Genomic DNA, 26,095 nt, shown 5'->3' on the forward strand with positions numbered 1-26,095 from the left:
CAAGCACTAGGGTTTATTTCTCGAGGGATAGAATTGAAAAGTAGGGAAGTTATGCTAAACCTGTATCGAACCTTGGTTAGATCACACTTGGCGTACTGCGTACAGTTCTGGTCGCCATATTATTAAAAGGATATAGAGGCACTGGAGAAGATTTACAAGGATGATACCAGAAATGCGAGGGTATACGTATCAAGAAGGGATGAATAGGCTGGGTCTCTTTTCTCTTGATAAAAGAAGGCTGATGGGTGACCGAATATAGGTCTTTAAAACTATGAAATGTTTTGATAGAGTGGATACAGAGAGAATGTTTCCACTTGTGGGGAAGAGCATAACTAGAGGCCATCAATATAAGATAGTCACCAAGAAATCCAATGGGGAATTCAGAAGAAACTTCTTTACCCAGAGAGTGGTGAGAATGTGGAACTCGCTGCCACAGGGAGTGGTTGAGGCGAATAGTATCGATGCATTTAAGGGGAGGCTGGACAAGCACATGAGGGAGAAGGGAATAGAGGGTTAGGCTGATAGATTTAGATGAGGAAAGACGGGAGGAGGCTCGAGTGGAGCATAAACGCCGCATGGACTGGTTGGGCCGAATGGCCTGTTTCTGTGCCGTATATCCTATGTAAATCACACACTATCCTGACTTGGAAATATATCAGCCGTTCCTTCATCGTCGCTGGGTCAAAATCCTGGAACTCCCTCCCTGACAGCACTGTGGGAGTACCTTCACCACACGGACTGCAGCGGCTCAAGAAGGCGGCTCACCACCACCTTCTCAAGGGGCAATTAGGGATGGGCGATAAATGCTGGCCTTGCCAGCGACGCCCACATCCCATGAACGAATAAAATAAAAATACATGCCAATTATTGAGTAATCCACACCGATGTGTGGGGAAAGCAGGGGTTCATTTGTAAACTTCACAAACCGGGCGATAACCATCGTTCATGCGCCTGTTGTAGATCCTGCCAGATTTTCATTGATTTCATTGGGCGGGTTTTACAACGAGCAGCGGCAATTGTATACCCAGTCAGCAAGTTGACCTCTGTGTGTCGACAGAGTCAAGCACAGGTCTTGGACTCGTCAGGACTGTCATTTCCTTTTATGACTTGATGGGAAATCCCCGAGTGGTCGACATCGAGTGTTGAGAAAGTGAAGAATGCATTTCTTTCAACGTAACTAGATTCAGTTCATTTAATTTGAGTAGAATGGGCCTATACTCTCTGGTGTTTAGAAGAATGAGCAGTGATCACATTGAAACATATAAGATTCTGAAGGGGATTGACAGGGTAGATGCTGAGAGGTTGTTTCCCCCTGGCTGGAGAGTCTAGAACTGGGGGGCACAGTCTCAGGATAAGGGGTCGGCCATTTGAGACCGAGATAGGGAAGAATTTCTTCACTCGGAGGATTGTGAATCTTTGGAATTCTCTGCCCCAGAGGGCTGTGAATGCTGAGTCGTTGAGTATATTCAAGGCTGAGATCGATAGATTTTTGGACTCGAGGGGAATCAAGGGATAAGGGGATCGGGCGGGAAAGTGGAGTTGAGGTCGATGATCAGCCATGATCTTATTGAACGGCGGAGCGGGCTCGAGAGACCTTATGGCCTACTCCTGCTCCTAATTCTTGTGTTCTTATGTTAATTTGGCACACGCAGGTGGAGAGAGAACGGATTGCCATGCCATCGAAACCAGAGAAGCAGGCGTGAAAGCGGGATTTATAGCAAGTTCCGGACAGGTATGTATCAACAGCGTGCATTTATATAGCGCCTTTAATGTAGTAAAATGGGAGCGTAATCAGAAATAAATGACACCGAGCCACAAAAGGAGATATTAGGGGCAGGTGACCAAAAGCTTGGTCCAAGAGGTAGATTTTAAGGAGCGTCTTAAAGGAGGAGGGAGAGGCGGAGAGGTTTCGGGAGGGAATTCCAGAGCTTAGGGCCTAGACAGCTGAAGGCACGGCCGCCAATGGTGGAGTGATGAAAATCTGGCAAGAGACCAGAATTGGAGGAGCGCAGATATCTCCGGGGGGGGGGGGGGGTTTGAGGTTGGAGGAGGTTAGAGATAGGGAGGGGGCGAGGAGGCCATGGAAGGATTTGAAAACAAGGAAGAGAATTTTTAAATCATTGCTGGACCTTTTCTGTCGGTCAGTGTCAGCTGAGGAACGTAGGAGGAACATTCTGGAAGAATAGGGAATTCAGAAGAAACTTCTTTACCCAGAGCGTGGTGAGAATGTGGAACTTGCTACCACAGGGAGTGGTTGAAGCGAATAGTATAGATGCATTTAAGGGGAGGCTGGACAAGCTTATGAGGGAGAAGGGAATAGAGGGTTATGCTGATAGATTTAGATGAGGAAAGACGGGAGGAGGCTCGAGTGGAGCATAAACGCCGACACTGATTGGTTGGGCCGAATGGCCTGTTTCTGTGCCGGATATGTTATGTAATCCTGTGTAATATCTGTCAGAGCAGAGAGGCGTTATTAAACCAAACAGCTCTTTTCAGAGGGCCGGCTTTAGAAATGATGGGTGTTAGTCGCAGAGTGAACCCAAACAGGGTTTTGTGTTTCTTATAATCTGTCTTAATTGTCCCCAACGACACAGTGTTGATGGAGAGCTGTCCATGGGCCTCAACTAATAAGTAATGGGGAGCAGTGGGATCAGTGAAGATCAGAGTGATGTCAAGAAAAACTTATCCACACGTTCTTATTGAAACATACAAGATTCTGAGGGGATTGACAGGGTGGATGTTTCCCCTCGTGCGGGAATCTAGAACTAGGGGGCATAGTTTCAGAATAAGGGGTCGCCCATTTAAAATGGAGATGAGGAGGAATTTCTTCTCTCAGAGGGTCGTGAATCTGTGGAATTCTCTACCCCAGGTGGAGGCGGAGTCATTGAATATATTTAAGGTGGAGATAGACAGATTTTTGAACGATAAGGGAGTCGAGGGTTATGGGGAGCGGGCAGGGAAGTGGAGTTGAGGCTAAGATCAGATCAGCCATGATCTTATTGAATGGCGGAGCAGGCTCGAGGGGCCAAATGGTCTACTCCTGCTCCTACGTCTTATGTTCTTATACATGTTCTTCCAACATCAAGACTTGAGATACTTAAGCAAATCTCACAGGGCCCGAGTCGGTTAATTTTCTTTGATAGCAACAATAGTCACGTTCACTACTGAAAAGCTCGGACTGTGGTGGTGACCCGCAGGTCAGGCGATATCCGCACTAATTCCGGGTTGCGGGTGTGTTTGGGCCCCCGGAGACTCAGTGAGGGGGGTAAAGAAGGGAGCGATGTACAAACGTGTTATGCGAGGTAAGGCGAGGAGGAGGCTCGTGCGGAGCATTAAAAGCTGCGGCACGGACTGGTCGGCCCGATCCTCTGCTGTAAATTCCGTGGAATGAAAGTGTTTCCCATCTGGCTCATAAAACGAGACCAAACTCCGCCCCCCCCCTCCCCCCCTCAATGTGTAACCATTGGGGCAGATCGTAAAAACCCGAACCTTATTTTGTTTCAGAAATGAACAACGTCTGGTCCATCTCTGGAGAAGCCGCGGCGACTACCGATCATCGTGGCGACAGCGTGGCGAACGTATTGCCTGCGTCAGAAGCCATCGGCGTGGCCTAACCGCCTGCGGAAAGACCAGAGTTTGAGGAGGTTGTTGTTGTTGGGGGGGGGGGTGGGAGGGGGAAGAACGGAGGAGTGTTACAATCCAAAAGACTTCAAAAGGGAAACAAAGGCAGAGACTGTGCGAACAAGTGCCAAATGCAACGGAGTGAAGACCGCCTGTTTGCTTTTCCAGCGTCGCTGGCTTTGGGAAACCCGCACCCCTCCCCCCCGACTCGCTGTTGAAGCCCAACGTCAACAACACTTTGAGAAACGTTTTCCTCCCTGTTACACCGGGCGAACGAGGGCCCCGCTGAATTGACTTTTTTTTATTTAATTGGCTCTCGAGATGCAGGCGTCGGCGGCAAGGCCGGAATTTATCACCCGCCCCCTCAATTGCCTTGCTCCCCCCCCCCGCCCCCCTTGGGAAGTTTGGGCGATGCACTGGGGGTTGGCTGGCTCGGCCGCTTCGGGGGGCAGTTAAAGAGTCAACCGCACGGGTGTGTGGAATTCTTTATTCTCCAGCTCCCGTAGTCAAAAACCTGGCAATTTTTCCCACCAACTTTGCGACTGGCGTTTAGATGTTGGCGGTTACATGCGGATGTGGAGGCCGGTTTGTGGCTGGAGAACGGGAAAGAGGGTTGGCGGTTTTATTTTAGTGTTTTTATTTAAGAATAAAATGAAGAGTCGAGATTAGACTTTGAGTCTAATTTTGTTGAAGCTGGTGTGATTAACATTGCGAGCCGGGGAGTCCCAGCGTATTGTAATCGCTGCTGCGGTTGGAAGTTCCTCTATGATTGCTCAACATCTGTGCTCCTCTCCGAGGAGATAAGCTAGGTCACCGCAAGGTCGCGAACAACAAACTGCAGCACAACCTTCAAACATTTGCCCGAGATTTGGCTGCCTCGCGCCGTGAACCCTTTACATGCCTGGAATTGGGGAACTGGGAAAGAGAGAACTTGCAATTTCTACAGCACCTTTTCACCCTGCATCAGAAAGGTTTGTGGGTTCAAGTCCCCACTCCAGAGACTTGAGCACAAAAATCCAGCTGACACTCCCAGTGCAGTACTGAGGGAGTGCTGCACTGTCGGTGGTGCCGTCTTTCAAATGAGATATTAAACTGAGGCCCTGCCTGCCCTCTCAGGTGGACGTAAAAAAGATCCCATGGAACTATTCTTAAGAGCAGGGGCGTTATCCCTCGGTGTCCTGGGGCCAATATTTATCCCTCAATCAACATCACTAAATCACAGATTATCTGCTCTTTATCACATTGCTGTTTGTGGGAGCCTGCTGTGCGTAAATTGGCTGCCCGTGTTTCCAACATTACAACAGTGACTCCACTTCAAAAGTACATCTTTGACTATAAAGCGTGTTGGGATGTCCCGAGGTGGTGAAAGGCCAAGTTGGAAAAGCTCGACTGTGTATCGTGTGCTACTGCCACCCAGTGGACACATTACTGTTGCAGGAGCATTCTCCGTACCAATCGAATTTAAACTTCTTAATGGATGATCTTGATAGGTTCCGAGACCTTGTGTGCACATTTGCAAACTGCGTTAATTTTCTTTGTCCTTGTATCTGTCAGAAACATTTTCCGCAAGGACTTGGAGAACTAGATGTGCACTTTTTTATAAATTATTTGTTCTCGGGCCGAGTGTGTCGTTGGCAAAGCCGCATTCATTGCCCATCCCCAGTTGGTGGTGGGTCTGCTCATGTTTTTCCTTGCTGCATGGCTGGAGTGGTTCTGTGCATCTCTGTCCCTCTCACTCCTCTCTGTTGCAGGAACACAGGAATTACTAGAAAATAAAGATTGAGGTTTATCTGGCTCACCTTCCATCATCCAGGCAGTCAATGATACAACGATAATGGGAGCTGTTGACTAATCACAGCGATCGATCTCTTATCATTTAGTTTACAACAGACCCAGACATGAGGCGAGGAAAACCCCCAGTGGTGGAAAGCTTTGGGAATCACAGGTCCAAACTCACCTGTTCCTCCCGAGCAAAGCTACACTCCCCACCCGTCACGTCTCACGTCATGTATCCCAAAATGTTGAGACTTTTTTTCCCCCCCAGATCTCAGATTTGAGTAAACAAGTGATTGGACCCCTTCTGGAACAGGTGGAAAGGAAGTTGATTAAATAAGTGTTAAAAAATATTCTTTGTATATTAGGTCCTCAGAACTGTGCAGTGATCACCATCTCCTAACATCACTTGCCTGGATGAGGGCAGCTCCGACAACACTCAAGAAGCTTGACACCATCCAGGACATTGTAGCCCACTTGATTGGCCCCCCATCCACCACCTTAAACATTCACTCCCTCCACCACCGGCGTGCCGTGACTGCAGTGTGTACCATTGACAAGATGCACTGCAGCAACTCGCCAAGGCTTCTTCGGCAGCACCTCCCAAACCCGCGATCTCTTCCACTTAGAAGGACAAGGGCAGCAGGTGCATGGGAACACCACCACCTCCAAGTTCCCCTCCAAGTCACACACCATCCCGACTTAGAAGTATATCGTCGATCCTTCATCGTCACTGGGTCAAAATCCTGGAACTCCCTCCCTAACAGCATTGTGGGTGTACCTTCACCACACGGACTGCAGCGGTTCAAGGAGGCGGCTCACCACCACCTTCTCAAGGACAATTAGGGACGGGCTATAAATGCTGGCCTTGCCAGCGACGTCCACATCCCATGAACTAATAAACATTACAGAGATGAGTGCATACTACACAGTGAAATACCCTGGAATAGTGCAAACACAAGCAATGGGGCAGCCCAGGTCCATGCGGGGAGGTGAAAATTCATTGTTAACCTTTTTCCATCATCCAAAACTCAGCTTTGTAAAAGGAAGTCCCGCCCAATTTACATTTAGAGGAAATGACAGATGGTATAACAAGGGAATGCGGTGAGCATTTATATGAAGTGTTTTCAGGAGGCATTCAATAAAAGGTGTCACATCTCAAGAACAAATAAAACTAGGAGACTGCTTATGAAAATTAACGGTATTTGTGAAACAGAATGTAGCTGCGTGGAAACAGGAATGGCCGGGGCCAAAGTCTGCTGGATATGGTAGGGGCATGGTTATGGTAATGAGCTAGTAATCCAGATCGGGCTGGACTAATAAATCCAGTAGAATGGGAGTTCATTATCTCACCATGGCCATTTCAGAATTTGGAAAAAAAAAACGAACTAAAAAGCTGATGTCAGTAAAAGTGACCATGAATCTGTCGGATTGTTAAAAACCCAACTGGTTCACCAATGTCCCCTTTAGTGAAGGAAACCTGTCGTCCTTACCCAGTCTGGTCTATATGCGACTCCAGTCCCATGCCAATGTGGTCTGACCATCTGAGAGGAGGAGGAATTTCTTCACTCAGGAGGGTTGTGAATCTTTGGAATTCTCTGCCCCAGAGGGCTGGGGATGCTGAATCGTTGAGTATATTCAAGGCTGAGATCAATAGATTTTTGGACTCGGGGTTGGGAAAATCAAGGGATATAGGGATCGGGCGGGAAAGTGGAGTTGAGGTCGATGATCAGCCGTGATCTTATTGAATGGCGGAGCAGGCTCGAGGGGCTGTATGGCCGACTCCTGCTCCTAATTCTTATGACTCTTAACTGACCTTTTAAGTGGTCTAGTAAGCCACACAGTTGTACCAAACAGGGTGACTAGAGATTGGCAATAAATGCCCACCTTGCCACCGACACCCACATCCCAAAGATTATTATTTTTTTTTTTTTTAAATGGTGTTTTTTGGGGTGTGGGTAGCGGGCTTTCCCAGGGATCTGTGCATGGTGTCCATTGCTTCCTATTAATATAAAATGATTCGGACATAGGTACAAAAGCAATGATATTGAAGTTTGTTACGCTACCAAATTAGGGCACAGGGCAAACGGTGTAGAACCGTGTTCAGTTAGCTGGGCGGGCAGATCGGTGGCAGATGCAGTTTGATGCCGAGATGCCAACTAGCGCATTTGGGGGGGGGGGGGGGGCGGAAAGAGTGAAAGGAAGTAAGCCAAGCCCAGTGAGTAGGAGAGCGATCTCTAGGGGCCTTTAAAAGGAGTGTAGGCAAAAAAAAGCCATTAAAAAAAAACACAAATGGGATTCTGGGTTTTATAGATGGGGCTTTGAATATAAAAGTGAGGGGGTGATGTTGTATTTAAGACATTGGGGCTTTATCCCTACTGGAACAGAAGGTTGAGGGGCATCTAATGGAGTATTGAGAGATTATGAAACGTTTTGAGGTTTATGGCTCTCTACCTCTCTCTCGCTCATTCCTCCTTTAGCCGGCACAGGGACGATGGGCTGAACGGCCTTCTGTGCTGTATCATTCTATGGAAACGCTCCTTAAAACCTACCTCTCTTTGACCGAGCTGTCCCAATATCTCCTTATGCAGCTCGGTGTCAAATCTCTGTCCGATAACGCTCCCATGAAACACCTTGGGATGCAGTCCAAAAATGTGCGGGTTAGGTTGATTGGCCATGATAAAAATTGACCCTTAGTGTTAGGGGGGATTAAATACGTGGGGTTACGGGGATAGGGCTTGGGTGGGATGGCTGTCGGTGTAGGGACTGGGTGCTAGGGTTTGGATGATCAGCCATGATCTCGTTGAATGGCGGAGCAGGCTCGAAGGGCCTACTCCTGCTCCTATCTTCTATGTTCTATGTCTATGCTATATAAATACAAGTTGCTATTGTTTAGCCGATTCCTGGGATGGGGGGATTGTCCTATGAGGAGAGATTGAGTAGACAAGGCCTATATTCTCTAGAGTTTAGAAGAATGAGAGGTGATCTCATTGAAACAGAAAATTCTTACAGGGCTCAACAGGGTAGATGCAGGGAGGATGTTTCCCCTGGCTGGGGAGTCTAGAGCCAGGGGTCACGGTCTCAGAATAAGGGGTCGGCCATTTAGGACTGAGATGAGGAGAAATTTCTTCACTCAGAGGGTGGTGAATCTTTGGAATTCTCTACCCCAGAGGGCTGTGGAGGCTCAGTCGTTCAAAACAGAGATCGATAGATTTTTGAATATTAAGGGAATCAAGGGATATGGGGATAGTGCAGGAAAGTGGAGTTGAGGTCGATGATCAGCCATGATCCCATTGAATGGCAGAGCAGGCTCGAGGGGCCGAATGGACGACTCCTGCTCCCAATTCTTATGTTATGTAATCAGTTCTCAAGTCTATATTATATACATAAGAACACACACACAATATGCAATGTTCCCCCAATGTGCGAGGCCGCTCACCAATCGAGAGGTCCCGCGCTGGCCGCTCACCAGCTTCTGCCGCTGGAAGAGAGACCGCGCAAACTTAATAAAGGGACGCCGCACGAAACAAAAATGAGAGGAAACATTGATTATATGGACTCATGCATTATACATACGTATACCATATATTACACACACACGGACACATTACACACAAACACGGACAAAAAAGGACTGAAGTCAATGTATCACAGAAATATTTATTACGCGGGCAGTACATTCTTTGAACAGATACAAACTGTCGAGACAGAACATTAGACAGCCAGACTTCTTGTACTCTTGGAAGGGACAGAAAAAAATCAAACCGTCTTCAGCCCATCAGCTGGGTTTTATGTCACAAGCCATGCACCATCACTTGTTTTTAAAAAAGTCAGTCACAATATGTACGTTCATTATTAACACTATTTACAAATATTGTTCACGTGCCACCGACAGCCAAAACGCAATGGAAAAGACAAATAGGTTCTTTTATCTACACTGGATGGACAATGCGAGGAGGAAGAGGCAAGGGACCAAACAAACATGGCTTTGGACTGGATTCCAAGCTCATCTCAACACCCTTCTCCTGCATCTATAGGCATCACAGGCGGGAAGAAAAAAATAATTGAACAGTTACTGGGCTTCTTCTAACGTTTTCTTGAGCAAAATACACCAAAGTGCACATTTGGGTCGAATTCTAAGCACGTCCAAGTCCATCTGCTCCTCCCCATCGCAGAGAGGGTTGTAATACAATGACTGCTCTCCATAGTGCTACGTCCTTTATATTGTGGCCCCTCTGCTCACTAAAGGATGTCGCTCCCCTCCCCTCACACACACAATTTCCTAGAGTCTATAACACAAACTCTCCCAACGTTCAGATAGAATATCTGTCCTATTAACACGTAAAACTCAATGACTTGTGGGCAGTGATACATTGAACCTTTTCCCTCCCCACCCCCCCCCCCCCCCCAAAGGCCTAGACTTGTTGGGGATCGATTGGAAAAGCGAAGACCGGCGACAGTTACTGTCCACAATTTTTGGTCACGTCAGCCACAGACAAGAGCGAGCCGCACCTCGCCACGGGAACATATATTGCAGCCACTTTGGCGATTTCAAAACCATCTGACCTTTTCCTGCTTCAGTAAAGTCTTTTAATAAAAAAGGTACGCGTCATTTGTTACGACATCACACGCAAATGAGGCATTTTAAAACGCAGTCACAAAAAAGGGGGGAGAGGGTGTATTAAAGATGCCCGTGACCCTTTTCCCCTCGCCCATTTATAATGACTTTATGAAGATGGTCCCCTTTGAGTGCAACCAGCATTCTGCAGGACAGAAAAATGAATACAACTGGGTTACCATTTCACAGAAGAGAGAATATTTTTCATAATTCAATCCCCCCAAATCCTGGCCAAAAATCCCACACAATACAAAGAATGGAGATTCGACTGATTCAGTCACTGTAGACTAGTGTGCAGATTATAAATAATCTTTTCTAACTCTATCCCTAGTAGATGTCAACAGAGTTCTTCTTGTGAATGGTCTTGTTGTTCCGCTGGTTACCAGGGTCATTCAAAGGGGGCGGGGGGGGGCACCAAAAGGACGTTCTCACATTAAAATAATTTGTGCTAAAGCTCAAGGTGAACAATCTGCCAAAACTCTGCGCAAGATCACTACAGCACATCAGATCAGTTATAGACTTAATCGGCAGTGCCAAGTGGGCATAACATTAACAAATGCTCGCATAGTACTATGGTGTGTTAAGCCCCAGTGTACCCAGGTTTGCACATATAGCATGACATCTCTTGGTTTTAGCCGTTCCCTCAAGACTAGACACCACGTGCAGGCTTTCCCCCCCCCCACCCCCACCCTCCGAGGGGGGGGGGGGCATTATGAAAATCCGGGAACAAGTCGCCCCCCACACGGTTTGCGAGCACCTCGAGAGCAGCACCAGCCAACTCCCGAGTGCACGACAGCCCTTGTGGTCAGGGTATGGTCTATATACACACCGCTGGGAAGACCAAGGCAGTAGGAAAGAACAAAACTACGAGTCCCACTTCAGAACTCGAGCACATGATCCAGGCTTTTGCCCCTCCGAGTGAGCAGCACAGGCGAGAATAGTCCAAACTTTAAAAAAATCGAGGCAGTAGGAGCTGAACACCAACCTGAAGGTCATCAAAAACCCGACAGAGAGGAGGCGACTGCAGAGGCTGCAGCAACAGCGCAAGGGAAGTGAAACGGAGAGAAATGTGTCTCCGAAAAGTGCTCGTCCTCGAGAAAAACCCCCCAGGGGTCGACTCGGATGCAGTTCTTCACAGACAGACGGTCTCGGGTCCAATTGTGGGATTAGGCCTCCAGTTTAGGTGCGCGGTGGTATTTAAGACTGCAGTGACAGAATTCACAAAGGCTTGTTTGGGACAAGTTGTGGGGTTGGGGGAGATCATTGATGCTCTGGGAGTGAAAAAGGCGCTCAGAAAACATATCAATTTTATTTCAAATGCATTGTGCATTGAAACAACCACCATCGTGATGCCCATTTAAAAAAGGACCTATTTTACTAAAACATACCTAGCCCACTGTTGAAAATAACTGAAAATGCAAGCTGAAAATATATATTATTTAAAAACGCTTCATTTATACATAGTGTCACCACAAAAATGATAACCAGTTACCCACAAATAGCTTCACTTCCAACGAAAATGCACCCCCACCTGTTGGCGAAGAATTGCCAACAATAAATGATTATAGATAAATAAATAGATTATATATTATAAAGGCACAGTGGCACCTCCAGTTAGAGCGTAACCAAAGTTGAACAGACTTGGTCACTATTATATATAAAAAAGGAACACTGTCCCCCTCACTGGAAGCTGGTAAGTGATCTCTGAACCAAGTCAACCCAATGGCTCTCCATCGCAAATTTAGCCCTGGACTTCATCCATTCGGCTAAAGCTGCTTCAGCCGACATGGTTTATAAAATAAACTGCACCCGCTGACTGAAATAAAAACAGATCAATTAAAAAAAAGGAAACCACTCGTCAAAGTTTGATGGATGTCAGAATCGCGAGTTTACCACGGGTCTTGGCGGAGGCTGGAGCAAAGTTCTCCATTCCAAGAGAAATGACTGGATGTGAATCAAGGAGCCTGCAGGGGTCGGGGAAAAAAAGTCTTTAAAACTGGGACAGCAATCTGATTTGGTACTGCAAAGCAGTCGACAAGCATGGAGCAGGTGCTCAGCGTTCCCCCGCCCCCGACGGGGGTCACTATTTACAATCAAAAAAACCTGATCCTGTCTCAACATCTGACCACAAAGGTCGCCGACCTGAACCGCTAACTCCGTTTCTCTCTCACCACAGATGCTGCTCTGACCAGCTGGGCTGCTGGTCAGCCTCTTGTGTCTTTATTTAAGAAATCTCAATGAGTTTGATGTAGAAAAGGAGCTTTGGTCTATTTCCTCCCCCCCACTCCTGCTAAAAAGGTAGCGTCAAATGGGTCAGCTATCTCATTAAATGAGGGAACTTGATCAGAAGGCTACACAACCTTTAAAAAAAAGTACACCCAGCCTACTGTACAAACCCCCCCCCCCCCAGAAAACACAACTGCAGATTTGAAACAAAACCAGGAGGGGCTGGAAACACTCAGCAGGTCAGACAGCATCCGCGGAGAAAGAGACCAGCCGACGTTTTAAGGTGTAGACCCTTCGCCAGAACAGAAGGCTCCACCACACCGGAAAACGCCAACTCTCCACACTTGAGTGTTTCCAGCGTTTTCTGGTATGCTCGGTGTTAAAGGGCCAGCGGTCAGTCTGTCCCTTAAGAGTGTTTTTTTCTTCTTTAAAAAGGACAGGTCCGATAGGAGGAGAGCGCGATTTGTTGAGTTTCGTGAATCGCAAGGATTTCAAATCAGACCCGCAAACTACTTCCAAACTTCTGGAGCAGGCGCATGAGGTTAAAACCTTCTTTGAATTTTAAAGTAGTGTTTTTTTTGGGGGGTGGGGTGGGGGATTGAGAGGAGAGGGGGTGGGGGAGAGGAGAAGAGGTGTGTGACCATAAATAAAGAGAGTTCCCAATATGCCAATTTCAAAAAAAAAAGGGGACCTCAAGTGTCTAAAGCGGCAACATGACTAAAACGGTGGCTTTATTTTGGAAAGGTTTGCTGGAGGCGAGAAGCAAGCATTAGCAGAGGCAGTGATTAGACTGTGAATGACCCCAATGCCAGTGATTTGGGGGACGGTTACAGAACTGAATATCCTGCCGTTCATTTGGTAGCCCACCATCTGTGATGGACACCATGCCCAGTTTAAGTGAAGGCGTGCATTAACGGGCCAAAAGTCGAGATAGTTTCAGCTGACTCCACTAAAAAAAACACCAGACGCTTAAAAAAATCTGCACGCATTTAGAATAAATTAACTACATACAGAAGCAGTTGGGGTGGGAGTGTGAGGGGGGGTGGGAGTGTGAGGGGGGGTGGGTTCAGATGGCAAAACTGCAAGAGCAACACCCCAAAAAAAAGCACTTTGCAAATCTCACCTGAGCAACCCCCCTTTTGCCTGCGCGACAACCCGACTCACTCCAAAAAAGGTAACTGGCTACTTCACGAAATACACATTGGGTTACTGTGGTGCAAAAAACAATCCATCGAGTTACCTTCTAAAGGCAGCAACGCCCCGCGCCAGGGCAAGGGCAGCAGCGTGGCCAGCTGCTGACCAAAACTCGACACGACTATTACGGCGAGAGAATTAGCCATTACACATCGCGAGACATGGTGCACTACCAATAACCCTCGGTCACGTACGGCTTTGTGGAGTTGTTATGCACACGCACACACACAGAAAAAACTCAGGCTAACGCCAGGATGATTTGTTTGCCTGAGGAGGAAAGGAGTAGTATTGACCTATAAGTAAAACAACACTTGGGTGTGATCCATCAAAAAGTGCAGTGAGAGTTTGCAAGAAGCCTGCATCATAGGCCCGGATTTTTTTTTTTTTTTGGAGAGAGGGTTCACAAGAAGCCTGCGTCATAGGCCTGGATTTTGAGAGAGTTCACAAGAAGCCTGCGTCATAGGCCTGGATTTTGCGAGCGTTCACAAGAAGCCTCCATCGTAGGCCCGGGAGTTCACAAGAAGCCTCCATCGTAGGCCCGGATTTTAAGAGAGTTCACAGGTAGCCTGCATCGTAGGCCCGGGAGTTCACAAGAAGCCTGCATCGTAGGCCCAGGAGTTCACAAGAAGCCTGCATCGTAGGCCCGGGAGTTCACAAGAAGCCTGCATCGTAGGCTCAGATTTCCTTTTTTTGGCTTGTTGTACATTTGAGGGACTTAGAACATCGAGAGTTTCGTACACACACACACACACACACACACACACACAGATATACACGTTACAAGTAGTCGTCCTCACTCGAGGGGGACTCTGGGCTGCTGTCGGAAGAACTTTGTGGAGGGCTCCTTCTCATACTCCAGACCTGTGTGGAGAACGTTTTTCTCCAGCTGCAAGGGTTTCCCACGGGCCTCAGGAGTTGGATCACCTCATAGGCCCAGACCCAGTAGTCATAGTAAGTTCACTTACTGGCCTTTGTACTCCTCTGCTTGTTCATAGAGGTCAGCATCTGACTGATATAAGAGGTCAGCAGGTCGTCCATTTTATATCCCTGTTGCGAGAAAAAGGAGCGGTCCGTCAATACAATAGAAAGGGATACCTCAAACCAATACTAATCTGCAGTGAAGCCTGTAGAATGTACAGCACAGACAAGCCATTCGGCCCAACTGCTCCGTGCCGGTGTTTATGCTCCACGAGCCTCCTCCCACCCCTCTTCATCTCACCTTATCAGCATATCCTTCTGTTCCTTGCTCCCTCATCTAGTTTGCCCTTAACTGCATCTATTCTATTCACCTGAACCACTCCCTGTGGTAGCGAGTTCCACATTCTCACCACTCTCTGGGTAGAGAAGTTTCTCCCAAATTCCTGAGTGGAGTTATTAGTATCTCATCTTCTATTGATGGCCCCTAGTTTTTACCTCCCCCACAAGTGGAAACATCATCTCTACGTCTACCCTGTCAAACCCCTTCATAATTTTAAAGACCTCCATCAGGTCAACCCCTCAGCCTTCTGTTTTCCAGAGAGAAGAGCCCCAGCCTGTTCAATCTTTCCTGATCGTTGATGAGTGTTGCTCGCATTTCCTGGGTTTCCTTCCCCCTGCTGATTTACAGCAGCCACAGTATTTTGAATATATTAAATTTCCTTTTAATTACATTAGATTTCAGGATTTAAAAAAGTAAAAAAATTGTTTTGGGAATCACAATTTTACTTTGCATCTGTGAAAGCTGAAATCCAATGGTCTCATGTACAACATTTAAAAAGGGTAGTTACAGCGAGAGTGCAGTAGGACATGATCTGGTCACAAATTAAGGCCAATATTCTCAGCTGTATTATAGGTGGCAAACTGAACTACACAAAGAGGAGGGGTGGATGTAGACATTGGTGAAGGCAGTCATAGAAACATAGAAGATAGGAGCAGGAGTAGGCCATTCGGCCCCTCGAGCCATTCAATGCGATCATGGTTGATCATCCAATTTCAGTACCCGGTCCCTGCTTTCTCCCCATATCCCTTTAGCCTTAAGAAATATATCCAACTCCTTCTTGAATATATTTAATGAATTGGCTTCTACTGCCTTCTGTGGTAGAGAATTCCACAGGTTCACCACTCTCTGGGTGAAGAAATTCCTCCTCATTTCTGTCCTAAATGGCCTACCCCTTATCCTTAGACTATGACTCCCCGACCATCAGGAACATCCTTCCAGCATCGAGTCTGTCCAGTCCTGTCAGAATTTTATAAGTTTCAATGAGATCCCCTCTCATTCTTCTAAACTCCAGCAAGTACAAGCCCAATCTCTCCTCATACGTCATTCCTGCCATCCCAGGTATCAGCCTGGTGAATCTTCGCTGAACTCCTTCCATGGCAAGAACATCCTTCCTCAGATAAGGCGACCAAAACTGCGCACACTACTCAAGGTGTGGTCTCACCAAGGCCCTGTACAACTGCAGCAAGACATCCTTGTTCCTGTACTCAAACCCTCTTGCTACGAAGGCCAACATTTGCCTTCTTAACCGCCTGCTGCACCTACATGCTTACCTTCAGCGACTGGTGCACAAGGACACCCAGGTCTCGTTGCACTTCTCCTTCTCCCAATCTATTGCCATTCAGATAATAATCTGCCTTCCTGTTTTTGCCACCAAAGTGGATAACCTCACATTTATCCACTTGTGAGGGAGGGTAAGGGTATTGGGTGGGAGGGTATGCTGTGAGGAGGATGTCGAGAAACTCCAGTACGATTTGGACAGATTGGGTAGAAACGTTCTCCCTTATCTATTTTACCAGTTACATCCTCAAAAAATTCCAGTAGATTAGTCAAGCATGATTTACCTTTTGTAAATCCATGTTGACTGTCCGATCCGGTCACTGTTTTCCAAGTGCTCTGCTATTACATCCTTTATAATGGACTCTAGCATTTTCCCCACTACCGATGTCAGGCTTACCGGTCTGTAATTCCCCGTTTTCTCTCTACCACCTTTTTTGAATAGTGGGGTAACATTAGCTACCCTCCAATCCATGGGTACTGTTGGTGAAAAATTGATTCCCTCCAGCTTATTCCCAAATATTTATCGACATCATTGGAAAAATACGCAACACTGGGCAATTGGAGGCAGTTCAGAGACGATTCACGAGGTTAATTTCAGAGATGAAGGGGTTGACTTATGAAGAAAGGTTGAGCCTATACTCATTGGAATTTAGAAGAATGAGAGGTGATCTTATTGAAACATATAAGATACTGAGGGGGCTCGACAAGCTAGTTGTAGAGAGGATGTTTCCCCTTGTGGGGAAATCTAGAACTCGGGGGCACAGTTTTAGAATAAAGGGTCGTCCTTTTAGAACGGAGATGAGGAGGAATTTCTTCTCTCCGAGGGTCGTAAATCTGTGGAATTCTCTGCCCCAGAGAGCCGTGGAGGCTGGGTCATTAAATACATTTAAGGTGGAGATAGATGGATTTTTGCAAGATAAGGGAGTGAAGGATTATGGGGAGCGGGCGGGGAAGTGGCTTTGAGCTCAAGATCAGCCGTGATCTTATTGAATGGTGGAGCAGGCTCGAGGGGCCCCGTAGCCTATTCCTGCTCCTATTTCTTATGTTCTTATGTATACAGCTTAATTATACAACTGTGCTTTGATTCGAGATGATTCAGTACAAATAGCCTGTTTCTGTGCTGTATATTCTATGTAACGTCTCTGGAGCGGGGTTTGAACCCACAACCTTCTGACTCCGAGAGGAGACTTTCAAGGAAAGGAGGAAAGGAAAGAGTTGCATTTCTATAGCGCCTTTCACGACCTCTGAACGTCCCAAAGTGCTTTACAGCAAATGAAGTACTTTTTGAAGTGCAGTCACTGTTGTAATGTAGGAAATGCGGCAGCCAATTTGTGCACAGCAAGCTCCCACAAACAGCAATGTGATAATGACCAGATCATGTTTTTTTAAAAATATATATTCTTCGAAATAGTGGCCATGGGATCTTTTTTATGTCCACCCGAGAGAGCAGACGGGGGCCTCGGTTTAACGTCTCATCCGAAAGACGGCACCTCTGACAGTGCGGCACTCCCTCAGCACTGCACTGGGATTGTCAGCCTAGCTTTATGTGCTCAAGTCTCTGGAGCGGGACTTGAACCCACAACCTTCTGACTCAAGGCCCGAGTGCGCGACCCACTGAGCCACTTCCAAGACTGCAGTAGCCCATCTTTAAATGTCAAACCGAACAGGTTTTTGAGGCAAGTAGTATTTGATTTTAATGGGATAGTCTAAATATTCCAATTTCTATAATCACGTGTATGGCTTCTTGCGTTTTAATTACTTTGCCTACATTATTAATTTGGTTTTTTGTATTCCTGCCATGGGATCCCCGGGAGACATTGAACCTTGCCATTAAAAACAGGCATTCTGTTCTCAAAAGTATTGTGTGCAGGCTAACCTCCCAGCTGCTAAAATATTAAAACGTTTTTCCTCGGCATTGAAAGAGAAATATTTGTTTACGTCGCTGACTTATTTAGGTGATCAGCTTCCCTCCGACACAAGGGTCATCCATCACCACGGGGTTCCTTCCGAGCAGCGGCTGTTTTGTTCGAGAATCATTTTTCAGCAAAACATCTCGTAGCCAACAGGTGCTACGGAGAACGGGATCCAAAAAAAGCACGGTCTATTTTTTTGAGACATTCGTCTGCTGCTGTCACATAGCGTCTGCCTCCAACTCCCCATGCCCGCAAGGTCGAGGGCCCCACGCGTCAGCTGTGGCGCTCTCTCCTCGCAGTCAGAAGGTTGTGGGTTCGGGCCCCACTCCAGGAACTTTAGATAGAATAGGCGCATCGACGTCAGTGTTCTCACTCAGGCCAACATCCCCACAGCATCGAAGCTCTGACCACGCTCGATCAGCTCCAATGGACGGGTCACATTGTCCGCATGCCCGATACGAGACTCCCAAAACAAGCGCTCTACTCGGAGCTCCGACACGGCAAGAGAGCCCCAGGTGGGCAGAGGAAACGCTTCAAGGATACCCTCAAAGCCTTCTTGAAAAAGTGCAACATCCCCACCAACACCTGGGAATCCCTGGCCCAAGACCGCACAAAGTGGAGGAGAAGCATCCGGGAAGGCGCCAAACACCTCGAGTCTCTTCGCCGGGAGCAAGCGGAAGCCAACCGCAGGCAGTGGAAGGAGCGCACGTCAACCCAAGCACCCCACCCACCCGCCCCTTCAACCACCATCTGCCCCGCCTGTGACAGAGACTGTAGATCCCACATTGGACTCATCTGTCACCGGAGAACTCATTTTTAATGTGGAAGCAAGTCATCCTCGGCTCCGAGGGACTGCCTAAGAAGGACATAGAATTCCACGAACTATTCAGCACAGAAACAGGCCATTCGGCCCAACGAGCCTGTGCTGGTGTTTATGCTCCACACGAGTCTCCTCCCATTCACTCTGCCTCATCTCAGCCTTTCTTTCTATTCCCTTTTCTCTCATGTGCTCGTCTAGTTTCCTTTTGAAAGCATCTAAGCTATTTGCCTCAATCACTTCCTGTGGTAGAGAGTTCCACATTCTAATCACCCTCTGAGTAAAGAGATTTCTCCTCATTTCCCTATTGGATTTATTAGTAACTATCTTGTATTTATGGCCCCTAGTTTTGGATTCTCCCACAAGTGGAAACATCTACCCTGTCCAACCTATTCTTAATTTTAAAGACCTCTATTAGGCCTCCTCTAAGGCTTCTCTTTTCTAAGGAAAAAGCCCCAACCTGTTCCATCTTTCCCGCTAGCTGTAATCTCTCCGTTCTGGTACCATCCCTGTAAATCTTGTTTGCACTTTCTCCAGTGCTTCCATGTCCTTTCTTTAGTATGGAGACCAGAGAACAGTACTCTAAAGTGCGGCCTGACCAGGGCCCTATATACATTTAACATAACTTCACTACTTTTGAATTCTATATCCCTAGGAATAAATCCCAGTGCTTTGTTAGCAATTTGCGAGCACATAATCTAGGCTGACACGCCAGCTCAGTGCTGAGGGAGTGCGGCACTGTCGGAGGTGCCGTCTTTTGGATGAGACGTTAAACCGAGGCCTCATCTGCTCTCTCAGGTGGATGCAAAAGGTCCCACGGCCACTATTTCGAAGAGGAGCAGGGAAGTTCTTCCCAATTTCCTGGCCAATATTTATCCCTCAACCAAAATAGATTATCTGGTCATTATCACATTGCTGTTTGTGGGAGCTTACTGTGCGCAAATTGGCTGCCACGTTTCCTACATTACAACAGTGACTACATTTCAAAAACAAAAGTATTTCATTGGCTGTAAAAGTGCTTTAGGACATCCTGAGGTTGTGAAAGGTGTTGTAGAACTGCAAGGGTGACAGGAAAGGGGTTGGGGGGAGAGCGGTTTAAAGAGAGGAGCGAGGGCCCAGAGAGCAAGAACAAGTTAGAAGTAAGACTTGGGTCTTGGGTTGGCACCTTTCATCTTCCTCTCTTTCAACATGCCAATCTCTAGCCGAGGATGGACGGGCAACTTGCGCGAACATCTCGTCCACCATTGCTGCTCAAACGGTGTGGGCTGGTGACTCGTCCCCTTATCCACACCCACGAGGCACGGATTAATATGCTGATAGGGTGAGATGAAGGGTGGGAGGAGGCTCGTGTGGAGCATAAACTCCGGCACGGAGCATTCGGGTCGAATGGCCTGTTTCTGTGCTGTGGATTCTATGAATAACAGACCGAACTGTGCAGTTTGAACTGAAGCAGCGATGGGACTGCGGTTTACTACGAACAGGGAATGGTATCTCCCTGTAAAAGACAGTGATACGAGGCCGGATACCAAAGGCTCGCTTTTCTTACAAAAGCAAAATACTGCGGATGCTAGAAATCTGAAATAAAAACTGAAAATGCTGGAAATACTCAGCAGGTCAGGCAGCATCTGTGCAGAGAGAAACAAGAGTTAACGTTTCAGGTCGATGACCCTTCGTCAGAACTGGAAAAAGTTGGAGATGGAACAGGTTTTTAAGCAAGTGTAGGGGCAGGGAAAGGGGGGAGGGGAGGAAAGAACAAACGGGAAGGTCTGTGATAGGGTGGAAGGCAGGAGAGATTAAGAAACAAAAGAGGTGATGGTGCAAGGCAAAAGGAGATGGTAATGGGACAAGTTAAGATACAAAAGATGATTCTAGATGACGTGTAAATGGTAATGGCAGAATCATCAACAGGTGTCATGTGGAAAAAAAAAACAGGGGCAGAGGTTATGGTCTGAAATCTCGCTTCTCTTGTTTATTACCTACCTCTTTTTGAGGTCACTTCTCTTAATGGTTATTGATGTAAGAAAACTACTAGGCACTTGGTCGGAGTATTAAACAAGGCTTTAATCAACTGTTTTTCAACATGGAGATCTAGTTGTGTCCTTCACTAGTTCCTGTTAAAGAATGTCCTGAGCAAGCTGGGCCCATGCCCGAGTATTTATACTCTCCCTGGACAGCGCCACCAGCAGGCTGCCCAATATTATTACATAAGTCATTTCCACACGAATGACAAGATTCAGGTCACTTTTTGTGTTTTTTTCCCCCACACAAAAAACCACAACGCCAGAACCGAAAGAGGCCTTGGCGCAAAGCGTCCGTTATCTCAACTGCGGCCTTGGCATGAAGCCCACATCTCTCTGGAACCAGTGGAGAATCGCTGCATTCTGTGGTGGTCTGCCCCCCCAGGTTAATGTTAATCCTTTAGTTTTGCTCCTCCCGTTATCTTTAGCTCCGGCTATTCTCAGCTTACGCCCCCGTGGCCCAGCACAAAGACCATCTTCTCCGCGCCCAATCTGCCAATTACCGCCATCATTTAAAAAAAAAAGTTGCCTCATTGCATCTGGGCAGTCTTCGCCCAGTTCCTGGTGGGTTACGAGCCCCCAACACAGCTCAAAACTGTCCGTGATTTTAGTACCAATTGGCACAAAAAAAAACCCCTGGCAATATTGCTAGCTGTGGGAAGTCAGAGAGAGCACGGTGGGGCAGGAAAGGTGTTCCTTTGGCAGTTCCATTGTAAGTCAAATTATGTTGCTAGCGGGGTGAAAGACGGAGACCTTTACCCAACGTGGGAATGTTTGACACAGGCCCCAGATTTAAAAAAGAGAGATGTATCCCAGGCTGCTGTGTGAGGCAAAGGAGGAGATTGCAGGGGCTCCGACACAAATTTTCAGAACCTCTCTGGCCACAGTATATTAAGGCCAAGAGGATAACCAGGGAAAGAGTAGGGCCCATTAGGGACCAAAGTGGCAATCTGTGTGTAGAGCCAGAAGATGTAGGTGAGGTTTTAAATGAATATTTTGCATCTGTGTTCACTATGGAGAAGGACGATGTAGGCATAGAAATCAGGCAGGGGGATTGTGATATACTTGAACAAATTAGCATGGAGAGGAAGTACTAGCGGTTTTAGCGGGCATAAAAGTGGATAAATCCCCAGGCCCAGACGAGATGTATCCCAGGCTGCTGTGTGAGGCAAGGGAGGAGATTGCAGGGGCTCCGACACAAATTTTCAAATCCTCTCTGGCCACAGGGGAGGTGCCAGAGGACTGGAGGACAGCTAGCGTAGTACTATTACTCAAGAAAGGTAGTAGGGATAAACCAGGGAATTACAGGCCAGTGAGCCTAACATCAGTGGTAGGGAAATTATTGGAAAAAATTCTGAGGGACAGAATTAGTCTCCACTTGGAGAGGCAGGATTAATCAAGGATAGTCAGCATGGCTTTGTCAGGGGGAAGATCATGTCTAACCAATTTGATTGAATTTTGCGAGGGAGTGAATAGGTGGATGAGGGTAGTGCAGTTGATGTAGTCTACATGGTCAAAAGCCTTACTGAAGTCCAAGTCCCACGTGGGAGACTGGTCAAGAAGGTAAGAGCTCATGGGATCCAGGGCAATTTGACACATTGGATCCAAAATTGGCTTAGTGACAGGAGGCAGAGGGTGATGGTCGAAGGTTGTTTTTGTGACTGGAAGCCTGTGTCCAGTGGTGTACCGCAGGGATCGGTGCTCGGTCCCTTGCTGTTTGTAGTGTACATTAATGATTTAGATATGAATGTAGGAGGTATGATCAGTAAGTTCGCAGATGACACAAAAATTGGCGGAGTGGTAAATAGCGAGGAGGGAAGCCTCAGGCTACAGGACGATATAGACGGGTTGGTCAGATGGGCAGAACAGTGGCAAATGGAATTTAACCCTGAAAAGAGAGAGAGTTGATGCATTTTGGGAGGACTAATAAGGCAAGGGAATACACAATGAATGGTAGGACCCTAGGAAGGACAGAGGATCAGAGAGACCTTGGTGTGCATGTACATAGGTCCCTGAAGGCAGCAGGACAGGTAGATAAGGTGGTTAAAAAGACATATGGGATACTTATATTCTATGCCTCGGCTAATGAAAGCAACGGAGATTATGATGGAGCTGTACAAAATGCTAGTTAGGCCACAGCTGGATTACTGTGTGCAGTTCTGGTTACCACACTATAGGAAGGATGTGATTGCATTGGAGAGGGTGCAGAGGAGATTCACCAGGATGTTACCTGGGCTGGAGCACTTCAGCTATGAAGAGAGACTGGACAGGTTGGGGCTGTTTTCCTTAGAGCAGAGAAGGCTGAGGGGGGACCTGATTGAGGTGTACAAAACTATGAGGGGCATAGATAGGGTAGATAGAAAGGAACTTTTCCCCTTAGTAGAGGGGTCAATAACCAGGGGGCATAGTTTCAAGGTAAGGGGCAGGAGGTTTAGAGGGGATTTGAGGAAAAACATTTTCACCCAGAGAGTGTGGTTGGAATCTGGAACTCACTGCCTGAAAGGGTGGTAGAGGCAGGAACCCTCAATATTCAAGCAGCATTTAGATGAGCACTTGAAACGCCATAGCATACAAGGCTATGGACCAAGTGCTGGAAAATGGGATTAGATTAGACAGGGCTTGATGGCCAGCGCGGACACGATGGGCTGAAGGGCCTCTTTCTGTGCTGGATAACTAAGTGGCAGATTATTTGCTCTCCAGCATGGAGATCCCTCATCTCAAGCACAAAGTTCACTCAAAATTACAGACTTGGGCCATCTTCTCCTTATCCTTCTCCCTTCCTGCTTCTGAATAAAAATTGTTCTTTCATGACTCCGTGAACAGACCCGTCCTTGTCGACATTCTTGGACACCTTTCCATTGCATTGAAGCCTCCTCGTTAGTGTTATGTCCACTTTTGGCTCCTAACCTAAGTGTGGTCCCACTGATGCCCTGCAGGAGGACCAGTACCATCTCCGTACGTGGACCTATTAGTCCAATTGTTTCTTCTTGCCTTGATGATTGCTACCTTTTGCCAAGGCTAAACCAGGGTACAGGAAAGGGGTCAACAAGATAAAAGCTTCAGTCATGTGGTTTGCTGTTAAAACATTTTTAAAGTGAAAACCTTAATAACTACCATCAGGAGACAAGGAAAACTGGAACAAAGTGCTATTGGTTTACACTGTCGAAATTTCTTCGTAGCCTTTTGAAAAAGCGTAGTAGCCCAGTCTGGATGGGTGGCAACTTGGCTCATCACTCACCAAGCCTTTAACAGCTAAATAGCTCTGAATACCAACATGATGCATTTATATAGCACCTTTAACGTAGTAAAACGTCCCAACGCGCTTCACAGGAGCGATTATCAAACAACCAAATTTGACACCGAGCTGCTTAAGGAGATATTGGGACAGGTGACCAAAAGCTTGGTCAAAGAGGTCGGTTTTAAGGAGCATCTTAAACAAAGAGAGAGTGGCGGAGAAGTTTAGGGAGGGAATTCCAGAGCTTAGGGTCCAGGCAACAGAAGGCATGGCTGCCAATGGTGGGGGGGTGGGGGGAAAGGAAATCGGGGATGCGCAAGAGGCCAAAATTGGAGGAGCGCAGAGATTGCGGAGGGTTGTGGGGCTGGAGGAGGTTAGAGAGGTAGGGAGGGATTTGAAAACAAGCACGAGTATTTTAAAACCGAGGTGTTACCGGACTGGGAGCCAATGTAGGTCAGCGAGTGGTCACAGGAGGCGACGGGCGAACGGGGCTTGGTGCGAGTTAGGATACAGGCAGCGGAGCTCAAGTTTACAGCAAATGTGCCAAGTTCCCACAGGTTAGGTCATCCTTACCAGAGAAGTTTCACACAGGAGCTTGCTGCCTCTCACCAGGTTGCCAATGGTAATGTGGAAGTACGTATTGCCACTGCTCCAGTTGGATATCTTGGTGAACGGGTGGGTGGTGAGAATATCCTTGAAAGGAGGAGAGGAAAGGTGTTTATATTGAACGAGATAGCATAGCTAGCGAGAGAGACAAATTCAATATCCACTCCCTCCACCACCAGCACACTGTGGCTGCGGTATGTGTAATATCCACAGGGTGCATTGCAGCAACTCACAAAGGGTTAATTTATCAACACCTCCCTGCCCTCGGAACAATACAGCACAGAAGGAAGCCATTCGGCCCATCGTGCCTGTGCCGGCTCTTTGGTAGAGCTATCCAATTAATCCCACTCCCTTCGCTCTTTCTCCATAGCCCTGCAATTTTTTCCTTTTCAAATATATATATATCCAATTCCCTTTTGAAAGCCACGATTGAGTCTGCCTCCACCACCCTTTCAGGCAGCGCAGTCCAGATCCTAACCACTTGCTGAGTAAAAAAGTTTTTCATGTCGCCTTTGGTTCTTTTGCCAATCACCTTAAATCTGTGACCTCTGGTTCACGACCCTTCCACCAATGGGAACAGTTTCTCTCTATCTACTCTGTCCAGACCCCTCATGATTTTGAACACCTCACTCAAATCTCCTCTCAACCTTCTCTGTTCAAGGAGAACAACCCCAGCTTCTCCAGTCTATCCACGTAACTGAAGTTTCTCATTCCTGGAATCATTCTCGTAAATCTTTTCTGCCCCCTCTCTACGGCCTACACATCCTTCCTAAAGTGCGGTGCCCAGAATTGGACACAATACTCCAGTTGAGGCCGAACCAGTGTTTTATAAAGGTTCATCATAACTTCCTTGCTTTTGTACTGTCTGCCTCTATTTATGAAGCTCAGGATCCCGTAAGCTTTTTTTAACCGTTTTCTCAACCTGCCCTGCCACCTTCAACGATTTGTGCACACGTACCCCCAGGTCTCTCTGTTCCTGCACCCCCTTTAGGATTGTACCATTTAGTTTATATTGCCTCTCCTCATTCTTTCTACCAAAATGCATCACTTCGCACTTCTCTGCATTAAATTTCATCTGCCACGTGTCTGCCCATTTCACCAGCCTGTCCTATGTCCTCTTGAAGTCCATCACTCTCCTCCTCACCGTTCACTATACTTCCAAGTTTTGTCTCATCTGCAGATTTTGAAATTGTGCCCTGTACACCAAGGTCCAAGTCATAGTTTTAACTCAGGGGGAAAAATTGGGTTGATTTGCACCGCTCATTAGCGCCCCCACTCCACCTCCGGCTGGGGGTGCTACAACTGAATTTCAGGCAGAGGAGCGCAAAAATCGGCACCCCAGAAGGGGTGACACCAAATTTTACCCCCGTAGCCTTTTAATGAGGTGGTATAATGAATGTTTCTTTTTATTTTCAAAACACTATTAATGTGGTTGGATAGATGTGAAAGTCTAAGTCACCCAGTTCAAGCCTTTTCCAACAATCATCCATTTTAGTGGCATTGAGCATGTGGACTATCTGTGAGAGTTTATAGAATCA

The 26,095-nt window shown here is 47.1% G+C and overlaps 2 protein-coding genes across 5 annotated transcripts in view; one reads left to right on the top strand and one right to left on the bottom strand.

Moving 5' to 3' along the window:
* The window catches only part of LOC147112120 (glycerophosphodiester phosphodiesterase 2-like), a 75,651-nt gene extending 71,367 nt beyond the window's left edge, over positions 1 to 4,284 (top strand). The window contains exons 15-16 of the mRNA XM_085999679.1: positions 1,653 to 1,732; positions 3,505 to 4,284. Coding sequence (XP_085855805.1) covers positions 1,653 to 1,732; positions 3,505 to 3,614 — 190 coding nt within the window. The 3' untranslated portion in view covers positions 3,615 to 4,284. The remainder of the gene's footprint in view (positions 1 to 1,652; positions 1,733 to 3,504) is intronic.
* A 4,756-nt stretch (positions 4,285 to 9,040) lies between these two features.
* The window catches only part of myo7aa (myosin VIIAa), a 226,564-nt gene continuing 209,509 nt past the window's right edge, over positions 9,041 to 26,095 (bottom strand). For 3 of the 4 annotated variants that reach the window (XM_085999675.1, XM_085999674.1, XM_085999677.1), the window contains 2 exons: positions 24,525 to 24,644; positions 9,041 to 14,479 (listed from right to left, as the gene is read on the bottom strand). In XM_085999675.1, coding sequence (XP_085855801.1) covers positions 14,390 to 14,479; positions 24,525 to 24,644 — 210 coding nt within the window. In that variant the 3' untranslated portion in view covers positions 9,041 to 14,389. The remainder of the gene's footprint in view (positions 14,480 to 24,524; positions 24,645 to 26,095) is intronic. The other variant, XM_085999676.1, reaches the window with a different exon arrangement.

The sequence above is a fragment of the Somniosus microcephalus genome, chromosome 10 (genome assembly GCF_052327205.1).
Source record: "Somniosus microcephalus isolate GS21.2 chromosome 10, FLI_Smic_1.0, whole genome shotgun sequence".
Lineage (NCBI taxonomy): Eukaryota > Metazoa > Chordata > Chondrichthyes > Squaliformes > Somniosidae > Somniosus > Somniosus microcephalus.